General features: G+C 39.0%; 1 protein-coding gene across 1 annotated transcript; it reads left to right on the top strand.

Moving 5' to 3' along the window:
• The first annotated feature begins 851 nt into the window (after window positions 1–851).
• Window positions 852–10,144, top strand: LOC139129906 (fatty acyl-CoA hydrolase precursor, medium chain-like). Its single transcript, XM_070695596.1, has 8 exons — window positions 852–1,232; window positions 3,692–3,848; window positions 4,375–4,452; window positions 4,571–4,689; window positions 6,814–6,987; window positions 7,626–8,263; window positions 9,178–9,365; window positions 9,681–10,144. The coding sequence occupies exons 1-8, from the start codon at window positions 867–869 to the stop codon at window positions 9,755–9,757; spliced, it is 1,797 nt and encodes a 598-aa protein (XP_070551697.1). The 5' UTR covers window positions 852–866; the 3' UTR covers window positions 9,758–10,144.
• Window positions 10,145–12,597: the final 2,453 nt, after the last annotated feature.

Genomic DNA, 12,597 nt, shown 5'->3' with positions numbered 1-12,597 from the left:
CGCTTGCCGTTGGTTTGGATCAGGTTTGAATTTCTAGTCGTATTTGATTTCAATCAAATAGTTGCGACCCCGCAAAGTACGAACTGGGGTCCACTTCTAGACGACAATAGTCAAGGAAGAAATAATAATTTATTGCTTTTCAAGGCCTCCGGCCTATATGCAAGAAAGAGAACAAGGCAGATTAATGAATTAAAAATGTTGCACTGGTTTAAATTACATAGCACAACACCTATTCAAAACGTGATAGTGAAGATCGCAGCTCCATAGCCTTGAAGAATAGTCCAGGTATATACTGATGGCTGTCATTGTCTGTGAATATATCTCAACTGTTTGAACCCGGGGTGAGTTAAAAGTAGTCGTAGTGCCTAAGTGTTGATAACGAGTTCAAAAGTCCAAATGCTGAGAGTACATGACAGCAAGACATCGATTGTTAAATATCACTTCAGCGTTAAAGTGGCGGTCACCTCAAACTTCCGATGATGCATATGATAAAATGTATGTGTCTGACATATATAATGTCCAATACAAAGTAAGTATTCTTTCATGGTACTTGTATAATTACCATAGGCAGTATTGCTTTTAAATTTGCTTTCAGAACACTTTGTTTCTCAAATTTTTTACGCTTTTTTCTGTGTCGAAATATATCAAGGTGCAATTGTTTTATCCCCGTGAATACTAGTATAGGCAATCACGTGGTAGCATTGTTTCTCACCGAATCACTGAGTCTCTGATTGGACACAATGAATGACTCACCTCTCTGAGGTCACGGACGTAGAGGTAACGCCAACTGCCAGTTTGGTATGAAATATTCACCTGAATTATGACGTCACGGTACTTCTTATTCGGCAGCCTCGAAGAGAGGTGACATGTCTACAATGGCTGCCGTACGCTTGGCCGTGTTTGTGGCTACGCTGCTTGTCTGCGTTGCTGCCGACGACGATCCGATCATAGAGGTTAACTCGGGAAAAGTTGCCGGTAGAGTAGTGGAGTTCGCGCACAAAGACGTTGAGGTCAAACGCACAGTGCACGTCTTTCAAGGTATACCCTTTGCCGAACCACCGGTCAGCGGCCTAAGATTCCGAGCACCCGAGCCGAAAAGCCCTTGGGAGGGAGTTCGCGATGCCAAGGAACTTGGCAACGCCTGCATGCAACCGGCAAGTCCATTAATCCCGATTGAAGAACCAAAGAGCGAAGACTGCTTGTACTTAAACATATTTGTGCCACAGACAGGGGTAAGTTCCTAACATATACTGGCCACAACCAGGGCATAGAAGTTTAAGGACATAGACAAACTGAATAGATTTCTTTTTATTTGAAATTTGACAACCCGACCTCTTCTCGATCTAATGTTATATCGATGCTAAATAACCTTTCAACTCCCTGGATTTGAATAGTCAAAGGGCAGGCTTTTTATCAGCTTTGTCTCCTACAAAAAACTGACTGACTGTGCACAACTTATAGGGGCGAACAATGGACTAAAATCACGTAAACAGTCAATGTTAAAAACCACTAATTCGAGACCCAGGGATTGTCGACTGCCCCTTTAGATAACTACCATTAAGCCTGTCCCTTTCTCGTTTATATGACGAGGGTGTGGATTACTATGCAACGAGCTAAAAATATAAAACACCTGCCCTACTTTACACTTCTCTAATTTTGAGATTTCTAGAAATTTTTTGGCAGATGTATCTCTTGTTTTACAGCATAAACAGCAAAAAAGTGGGAACAGGAATAATACACTGTTAGATTATAGTAAACGTCCTTCAAACGTATTGAAATGTGCCTTGCAGATTTCTGCTTTGTTACTCTTCGACTTTAAACAAATAGATTGTATGACAACCGCTACGGCTGAAAATTCTGCAACTCATTGTTCACGCAATTTCAATGACATTTGGAGAACGCCGGCGCTGTCCGTTGTTAGACCGACTAACGCTTTACGGAGACGTTCAAAGTTCACGGAAGGTGTTTGTCCATAGACACCTTTGAACACAAGCGGTATAGTGTCAACACGTAGACACTACAAAGCAGGCGCAGTGCTTGAAGTAAGTTACAGTTATACGCGTTTTTATTCGTCTGTTGTGTATATGGTATTATTTATGCCAGGGGCGCTGGTTCTTGAAGGTGTCTCGTGTGCTTTGTTTGAACTCAAAGAATCGTTTCCTAACCTTTGAGCACACGCTTTATCCTGGCTGTATTTTGCGTGAAAGAGAAAATAGCCAAAGTTTCCGAACGGCTTGTCACGATGGACTTCGGCTCATCTAGTGGTCAGTCTTTTCAGTCATGGCAACCATAAATTTTATGCAAATTGTAATAATAGACATAATTTCACTATATAGATCAACGGCTAATTAGTCAATATCGTTGGACCGTATTCGTTGGCCAAAAGTTGCGCACCATGTGGATCTCACAGCCTCTTATAAACAAAGATAGAATTTCCAATATCATTGGCAAATGAAGTAAAATCAACAAACCTGTAAATGCATTAAACAAAGTACACAGTATCGGTCCGGAAAGGTAGCCATTTTGCCTGAAAGAATACAATGAAAAATATCGATTGAATAATATCATCAACACCCGCTCTTGTATTTTGGGTTTCACTCATTTCAGTTTTTGCTGAGTCATCACAGTCAAAATTCAATTATCAGAAAAGAATAAAAATATATTGCACTACAGATGCACCTACCAATAAGTCGAGAAAATATACCTTTAAAAAGTTATTTTTACCTTATTATTCTTTTTGAATCAAAATCTAGTCAGCAAAAAACAAAATCCGCAAAACCAAAAATGCAGAGTGGGCGTTTATTATAGGAATGCTTCAAGATGCATTCTTGATATTTGCGTTGTTATTGATATTGCATTCCGCCAAAATAAGAAATAAATCTCTGCTAGGTTTCTTTGACATATCAATACTCAAATAAGAAGTGTTTAAGCTTTTAATTTTGGTCAAATCTATGCCATTTGCCATCATTTAAATATCACGATTTCCTGGCTGCAAAGTGCTCACGCCCTCAACGAGAGGACTGGGCGAGGCGTGGCCGCATGTCCGCTCAGGCAACACGGCACTTTAAAATTTGAACGAAAACAAGAAAACAAAATCCATCAGTTTTGCCGACTGCCAGCAACGTTTCTGATTGATTGTAAGAAATCAAATTTACACTATTGTTACACAGGTTCTCAACCAGAGAGTGAGCAAGCTGAAAGCAACAAATTGACACAAGCTTGTGTGCATGAACTTGTTTGTTTTACCGATTTACTGAATATTTGTGAGTCTAAATTTAAAGAGGGCGTACCAGCCACGTTTGCTTACAAAGCAAGGGAGTGCAAAACATCATTTGCCAGTATTTCTTGCATTTATTACAAATGGAGTCAATGAATGGCTACAGTAAACACAGGTTAATTATTCATACTGTCTCCTTTTTCTCCCTGAAGTATGTCGAAATACTGAGTATTAGCGTTGGGAGGCAGTGTGCTACCTCAAATGGTGCAAATAGCCTCGCTAAAGAATGCATCAAGTAAAATTCGGGATGTTATTGTTGAAAAATAAATTCTAGCCACACCTTAGCTCACTTGCAGACTGTGTCATTGATCTATTGATAAGTTGAGCTCACAGCATTCGAGAATATCAAAGACGATGAAAAATACATCTATGTTCAGCTTTAAATCTTTTTTATAATTTTTTTTCACACTACAGGATGATAAACTCCCTGTCATGGTCTGGATCCATGGTGGCGGGTTCATCATCGGCTCTGGGGGAACCGGCTACAACGGCACGGCTCTGGCTGCCATTGGTGACGTCATCGTGGTGACAATTAATTATCGACTCGGACCCTTCGGATATTTGTCAACCGGCAAGTTCGTTCTCAGAAACTAATATAATATGAAAAATGGCTAGCTGAAGGTGGTAGAATGCGCATGGTGGGCATATTCGGAATCTCAAACTAATTCAACACCTTTCTAGTTCCACTTATGGGTATCATTTTAAAGCTCTTTGAGTAATAAAAGTTTACACCATCTTAATTTTTCGGAAATTGAAAACTTTATTTTTCTCCGTAGAATCAATACAGAGATGGCGGCCATTTTAAAATTTAGAATATAGGTAAATGTGAGATAATTTTTGTAGTACCACATTTTGCATGGTGACCACTGAATTTTATTCTTGATTTGGTTAGGGAAACGTTGAAAGCTTCATTGAGGTAAGTTTGAGCAAATTGAGGCGCAAATTAGAATAAGCCGATACTGACAAGACTCTTCTTGAGGTTTGTAACATCGTGACATTGTGAGAGGCGGTTTTATATGGTTGTTTAATGTTTACAACATACAACCAACGAACAGTGACTAAGCATCCAGTAAGTTTCATCTGTTTTCCCCTTACAGGTGATGGACACGTCTCCGGTAATTATGGTTTCCTCGATCAAGTGTTGGCTTTGCAGTGGGTCCAAGACAACATAGCAGGTATCATCATCTCTCGTTTCAAATTCCATTTTAAAGGATTAGAAATGGTGTTTCTTGATCAACTGCCAAGAATGTGCTGATTCAAACGCTTTTTCTCGTTCTCTTTCTCGTTCTACAGAATTCGGAGGAGATGCCAAGAAAGTGACGATATTCGGCGAAAGTGCCGGAGGGATAAGTGTCGAATACCTGATGCTATCTCCTTTAACCGACGGTCTGTTTCTGCGTGCAATAATGGAGGTAAAATTGGGCTCGAGATGAAGTTGATATACGCCGGTGTACTAGATTGGTCTCGAATCATACGGTCAGGGTATTGTAGTTGCTAGGAACAGTTTATAAATTGCCACAATAGCACCTATTCTTCAATTCTTGCGACGTAGCGATCAAGTTAATCTGTTATCTAGCTAGTCAGTATTGCATCGACCCGTTCGTGACTTTAACTTCTAAACGTCTCTCAGCATTGTGTCTCATCATTTTGCGTCAATGAAAGCGGTATTCCTCTGTTTTTAGCTCCGCTGTCAGCGACGCGGAGCTTATCAAATAGGCTGATTTTCCGTCGTCGTCCGTCGTCGTCCGCCGTCGTCGTCCGTCGTCGTCCGCCGTCGGCGTCCGTCAACAATGGCCTTCTTCTCTGAAACCGCAAGTCTGATTGCTTTGAAATTTAATATGCAGTTCACTTGGGGTGACCTCACTTACGTTTGTTCAAACCAAGGTGAAATTTGCATATTTGTATTTTTGGGGCATTTTATGCTGTTTTTGGTAAAACAATCTTCTTCTCTGAAACCGCATGTCCGATTGCTTTGAAATTAAATATGCAGTTTACTTTGGGTGACTTCAGTCAGATTTGTTCAAATCGTGGTGAAATTTGCATATTTGTATTTTTAAGGAATTTTTTGTCATTTTGGTAAAAAAAGCACATAGCTTTAATATTTGGTACATATATCCCTAGGGATGATCTATTTCAGATTTGTTCAAATTGTGCAGAAATATGCAAATTTGCATTTTTAAGGCAACTTTTGCCATTTTTGGTCAAAAAATGTGTTTCTCAAAGAGTACTGGTCTTATAGCTTTGAAATTTGGTACGCAGGTTTCTATAGATGAGCTGAGTAATATGTATTGAATTTCTGATGAAATCTGTAATTCTGTATTTTTGGGGCAATTTTTTTCGATTTTTGGTCAAAAAATGTGTTTCTCCAAAACTACTCATCTGATAGCTTTGAAATTTGGTATACAGGTTTCTATAGATGAACTAAATGATATTTATTGAAATTATGATGAAATCTGCAATTTTGTATTTTTGGGGCAATTTTTTTCGATTTTTGGTCAAAAAATGTGTTTCTCAAAAAGTACTGGTCTAACAACTTTGAACTTTGGTATACAGGTTTTTATAGATGAACTAAATTTTATCTTTTGAAATTATGACGAAATCTGCAATTTTTATTTTTGGGGCAATTGTTGCCATTTTTGGTCAGAAAATTTTATTCTGCAAAAACTACTCATCAGATAGCTTTGGTTGACATGTTCTTAGGGATGATCCGATGTGATATATTCAAAGCATGATGAAATCTTCAATTGTGTATTTTTGCAGCTATTTTAACCACTTTTTTCTGGCCACTGCATTGAGCTATCAAAGATTTCCACCTTCATCAACATATGTCAAAAATAGTTATTCTCTACATAAACACAGGGGAGCTATGTCGGCCGCTAGGTCGCTTGTCTCTAACATCTCCTGCAATTCATGAAAACACGATTTTTTTCAGAGAGACTCTCTAAACTTACAGACGATAGCTGATAAGGATATATCGCCAAACCACGCTTTAAGAAGACTACAACTGTTTTCAAGGGAACTTTCTATCTGAAACCATTATGGGTTTCATTACCAGAATCTTTTGGAGAATGATGGCGATTTTGCGTTTCTTCTAAATAGCCTTTCTCGCAAAGAACAACTACTAATTGCACACATAATGACGTCTGAATTTCAACGCCGTAATGGCACACGGAGCAATTTCTCTGGAGAACAGCATACAACAAAATGTTACGACTGACTACAAACGTTCTAATGACCGTAATTTTTATAGTTTTTAGGATGTTAATTCTTCGTTGTTTAAAGCTTAATCCCACCCCTAAACCTTGAGATCTGCAATTTGTGGTTGCCTCCCGAACAATGAATAGTTAACTGTGTTGATCTTATATTCTATTTTCGTCTGTATTTCTCTTCACTATTTGAGTCTCTCTCTCTCTCTCTCTCTCTCTCTCTCTCTCTCTCTCTCTCTCTCTCTCTCTCTCTCTCTCTCTCTCTCTCTCTCTCTCTCTCTCTCTCTCTCTCTCTCTCTCTCTCTCTCTCTCTCTCTCTCTCTCTCTCAGAGTGGTACATCGACTATGCCAGGGTTCTTCATTAGTGATAAAGCTAAGCAAAGCAAGATAGCACACGGCCTTGGTAAACTGGTCGATTGCGAGAAAGATACATCGGAGGAATTGATTCAGTGTCTACGTCGGGCCTCTGCTGAAGATCTTATGGAAGCGGGGAATTTGGAAAATGTAAGAATTGAATGTCTCTCTATGTGTCTCTCTGAGTGTATCTCTGTGTATCCGGGTGTGATATTCTTTGTGACACAATTGCCAATTAGTGGCGATTTTCAGATGCGCTGTACTGATCTTTTTTCAGATCTCCATTTTCTTGTAGCTGAGATGGTAGCTTGTCTTGGTTTAATAAAACCAGGTCTTGGTAAACCTGGAGTGTTTTAATGGGAAGGCGGAGTAATTTTGGACTGTTTTGACTCACGGACTTTGTGAAATTAATTTGTCCTTCGAACAAAACAAAAGTCTAGTGGTTACGGAGATTAAATGTTATGTCTTCAATGAATAGAACCTGCCGTCTTTTGCTCATTTACTAAAACTAATAACGCATATAACATCCTACGCCGTTTGATCTAATCTGTTAACGAGTTAATATGGTATGCCGGTAAGACAGGCCATAGTATAATGTGAAGTTACCCTTATATTGGCCAAACACGCAACCAAATACGGTCCATATATTTAAACGAGCGAAAATCAAATTTCCGTTGATTTACGCTATCTTAAATACTTGTTCACTTTATTACAAGTTGTTTTAAGATATTGATGCAACAGGACGTTAATATGAGTTACCTTTCCTTTATATTGGATTCTTTCCATAGGGAAAACTGGCCAATGTTACTGGAATAGCAGACCTTCTGATTCCATTTTCTCCAGTCGTTGACGGCAACTTCCTCACCGCACCACCCGAGGATCTTATTCGAGACCGTAGTTTTCCAAAGAGAGGCACCGATATTCTGATCGGAACAATGGCTGATGAAGGAATGACATTCTTAATTATATTTTTTCTCGATAACGCCAACGACACGGAGGTCTTCATGAACAAAACCACGTATGAAGCGGTGTCCTCTACCTTTTTAGGAAGCGACAAAACCTCCAACCCATCTGTGGTCGACGCCGTTAAGCTCATGTACGTCAACTGGGAGGACGCAGATTCGGAAGACGCCGATTACGTCGAAGCGTTAAGTCAGACGTACGGAGACTTGTACTTCGTGTGCCCCGCCGATTTGTCTGCACGTGCGCACTTCCAGGCTGGCTCCAAAGTGTACCAGTATCAAATGACCCACATACCTGCCGAGTCGCTCTTTAAGATGAAATGGTTGAAGGCTGGGCACGGAGAGGATATTCCCTTCGTTTTCGGTTGGCATTTCGACAGTGCGATGAACTGGACAATGCCTGATGATGACGTCATGATGACCTTGAAGATCATGAAGTACTGGACAAACTTCGCTAAGACAGGGTAAAATAATATAGAAATAACGGGCGACGCACTGACCATTAACGTTTATTTGTGGGCAAGGGCGAGAGGAAAGCCAAAGATTAATGGACGAGGCTTGCCGAGCCCGTTAATTTGGCTTTCCTCGAGCCCGCGCCCACAAATAAACGTTAATGGTCAGAGCGGAGTCTGTTATTTCCATTATATTATCAGCGAACCCAAGAAAACCGTCAAAATTTCCGAAAATTTCAGGAGCGAACGACAACTGGGCCCCAGAAACTGAGCAATACGTGACGCACTGTCACGCGCGCTGTAAAAAATTGGCAAAACCGGAAATATTTTCAAAAAAAGTATCACAACTTGACCTACAAGTGCTCCATTTTATTTTGTGATTGATTATGATTTATGTTTGAGCTGTAAAGTTACGATACTTTGAGTTCTTAATCTTATTATTCATATTCACGGGCATGTAAACGAACCATTACTGTGTATTTGTGGTCAGTCACGTGGTTCAGCTCGACCGATCAAAATGCGACGGGCAGGGCATGGTAATATAATGACACAACAATTCATTTTAAAAAAACCGATATCATGATGATTATAATAGTGACTTTAATACCGAAGGCTATAAGTTCAGTGACATATATTTGAAATATCAGTCGTGATATTAAGCCATCATGATAATGGTTCTCAAGCTCCTGACTAAACTCCCCCTCTAACAGTGGCAATTTTTAGGAATGAATTTCTTCCCTGTACTTCGTGAACAAGCAAATGTTAACAATGAAGATCATTTCCCGTAGACTAACAAAATTTAGTCCAACGTCAAAGGCCCACGTACATACATACTTGGACACTTAGCTACCTACATACCTATCTACCTACCTACCTACATACCATGTTCAAGAGCATGTAGACATGACATTTTGAACTGTTTTCAGAAACCCCAATTTATTCGATGGTGACGTGGCATTGTCGGAAGATGAGAAGCAAACAGAATGGCCTCTCTTCAAAGTACCCGGATTAGAGTACAAAGACATGTCACTAAAGATGGAAACCAAACGAGCTCTGAAAGCCAAGGAGTGTGCATTCTGGAATGATTTCATTCCAAAGCTGATGAAACATACAGGTAATAACCGACATATTTCTGAAACCCACGAGCAGTGCACACGTTTGTAATGATCTGTTGTATGTACTGGTAGATATATTTCCATTATCGTTATTCCTGATGTCAAATGACACTCCTGAGCTGATGGAATGGAATACTGACAATAATTTTAATGACATGATATTTTTTAAACTTCAATCAGTCCATGAATAATAAAAAAATATATACAGAAAATCTGGCGCTCATAGCTATCAAATGTACTTCATCAGATGTATACTAGTATTGTGTTTCTTTAGGTTTCACCAAATTCCGATTATACCATGCGCTTTCTTGCAGACACTGCACAAACATGTTCAAAGGAGACGGAGGATGGAAAGTTGAAGTACAAAGAAGAAGAAAACAGGCAGCCATAGGGGTGTTGTCAGAGCAGCCGCTGAAATATATATTGGTGCAAGTACTAGTAGTACCCGGAATGAACATGTCCGGGGTTGGGGCAATTAGCCCAAGGGACACGTGGCTGATTGTTTTTCTCTTTCCAAAATTTTCAAAGTTACTAAATCTTTACTTCTGCGTTTTTACAGTTTCCGCAGTTTACAATTCTTTATCGGTTGGCCCTGATGTCAATGTTTTTCCTTTATCATCAATGGGCATGGCTGCTAAAATACAGGTATTTGCTTTTCAGCTTTTTGTCCATTTTGGACAGTCACTTTTCAAAATCAAATGAACCATCCCTTAATAATGGCAGATAAGTTTTGATATAAAGGCGTAATTTTTGAACAAATATAAATTCTGTCCCACTATTCGTTGTACATGTGTCAGTCCTTTATGGTGATATTATATTCCTGATTTTCCACCGTTGCCAGTCTTTCCATCCCAAGGTAGAGTGCGCCTTCGGGACAGTTATTTGGACTTTCAAATATTTGAAATAATCCTTGTCTATGGCATGCATGACTCAGTTCAGACCTCTTTGAGTAAGAAAGGTATTCACCGTCTTAGTCGTACGAAAAACAATTATCATATTTTACCCATCGAGTCAATACAGGGCACGGCGGCCATTTTGAATGTCAAACATCCTCGGTAAATGTTGTTAGGTAATTTGTTTTATATCTATCAAACTTTACAATGACAGTAATCCCTTATTTTTAATCCTGTCATGTTGAGAGAATGGTTTAAAGTGCCATTTGAGTGGAAATTAATTCTCTCGCTTTTGAGACGCATACCAAATTACTTTAAATCGACACCAATCAACATGTTTAGGTAACAGTGCATTGTAGAAGTATATTCTTAAACTTCGAGTTTTCCCGCACATAAGCACACGATGTCTATTCATAAGAAGGCGCACATTGAATATAGCCGGCGCACTATGCCAGTTGCAGACTGCATATATGTTGCAGCATGCAAACTCCGTAAAAGGTCCACGGAAGAGAGTGTGATAAATTCCAATGTAAAATAATATTTACCCAAAATCGTAAAAAAGATTTAAAATGTCTGTATAAGTCTGCAAAGATCACTTGTCGTCTCCTTATATCCGATCTTTGACAACTCAGACAGAATTTTCAAATCTTTGGTCGGTTGCAGAGGTCCCACCTGCATGATAGCTAAACCTTCCATATTCCCTAAAAACACGGTGGCATCGATATTCGATTTGCGCCAAAAATACAGTAACTCTGTATATCGCGGCGTTTATTCAGTCAGTCAGGAAATCTTCTCCATTTGACTAATGAGCAGCACAATATAGGCCAGACTAGTTCCCTTGGCATTTTAAGATGACTGTGCATTAACAAGTTGTAGTTACGTCAGGCATCTTCAACGTCAAGCAAAATAATTTCGGATTCAAGCTAGATGATTTTAACGTTAGAGGTCCAGTAATGCTAACTTTTGCTGATTTTTCTCGCTATTTTTGTTTTCAATGTCTACAATAATTTCTTACTTTTGTCCCTAAAATGTTGATATACACAGTATTCACCTTATCAACTCCGGGTCGACCTAAACATGAGTAAACTGTGTTGTTATAATTGTTGACAAGTGAATTCTGGTCCGGACTTCAATTCAAATGTAAACAATAATAGTGCATTTACGCACACAGACAGTATATTCACAAGCTAAATAACGAGTATTTCAACATTCTCTTGGCAATAGAATAAAAACTTGCAATTGGCATACAAAATAAACAAGATTGCATTACTGGACCTTAAAAAAGAGATAACTGGTTAATTTGTGTCTAATCTAACTAATTTTTACCACTCCGTGGTAAGCGTCAAATTGTATGTTATTATTTTTAAATGTACCTTTCATATTTGTATGACCACAAAAACAATACATATTTCACATGCCATTTATATTGGCCCAACATGGTTTTTGGAAACAAGTTAAGCAAAGCCTTGCTTCGCCCGCTCACCGTTGGTTTGGACCAGGTTTTAATTTCTATTCGTATTTGATTTCAATAAAAAGTTGCGATCCCACAAAGTACGAACTGTGGTCTACTTCTCGACGAAAAATATTGTTACTTTTCAAGGCTTCCGGGCCATATGCAAAAAAAGGGAACAAAGCAAATAAATTGAATATGTTGCACTGGTTTAAATTACATAGCACATCACCTAATATTTAAACTTGATAAGTGAAGATCGCAGCTCCATAGCCTTGAAGAATAGTCCTGGTATATACCGATGGCTGTTATTGTCTGTGAATATATCTCGACTAATTGAACCCCGGGGTGAGTTAAAAGTAGTCGTAGTGCCTAGTGTTGAAAACAAGTTCAAAAGTCCTATTGCTGACAGTACGTGACTGTAAGACACCACTTGTTAAATCTCATTATCTCTTCAGTGTTAAAGTGGCGGTCACCTCAAACTTCCAATAATACCTATAATTTAAAAAATGTATGTGTCTGACTTATAAAATGGTCAATACAAAGGAAGTATTCTTTCATGCTACTTGTATTACTACCATAGGCAGTTGTGCATTTAAATTTACCTTAGAAACGCTTCGTTTCTCAAATTTTGGCGATTTCTTTTCTGTGTCAAAATGTTTAAAGGTGCAATCGTTTTATCCCCATAATTACTAGCATAGGCAATCACGCGGTAACAACTGTTTCTCTCCGAATCAATGAGTCTCTTATTGGACACAATCGAATACTCACCGCTCTGAGGTAGAGCAGGTAGAGGTCACGCAAACTGTCAAGTAGTTAATATTCACCAGTATTATATCATCACGGTAGTTCTTAATCGACGTGCGACGTCGTCGAAGAGAGGTGAAA

This window comes from Ptychodera flava, chromosome 3, assembly GCF_041260155.1.
Source record: "Ptychodera flava strain L36383 chromosome 3, AS_Pfla_20210202, whole genome shotgun sequence".
Classification (NCBI taxonomy): domain Eukaryota; kingdom Metazoa; phylum Hemichordata; class Enteropneusta; family Ptychoderidae; genus Ptychodera; species Ptychodera flava.
Note: the sequence above shows the minus strand (reverse complement) of the source record. Positions and strands in the feature narration are given on the sequence as shown.

Coding starts and splice junctions, on each gene's coding strand:
- LOC139129906 (XM_070695596.1), top strand. CDS start 867: ATGTCTACAATGGCTGCCGTACGCTTGGCCGTGTTTGTGGCTACGCTG. Junction 4,453..4,570: donor GGTCCAAGACAACATAGCAG/GTATCATCATCT, acceptor CTCGTTCTACAG/AATTCGGAGGAGATGCCAAG. Junction 4,690..6,813: donor TTCTGCGTGCAATAATGGAG/GTAAAATTGGGC, acceptor TCTCTCTCTCAG/AGTGGTACATCGACTATGCC.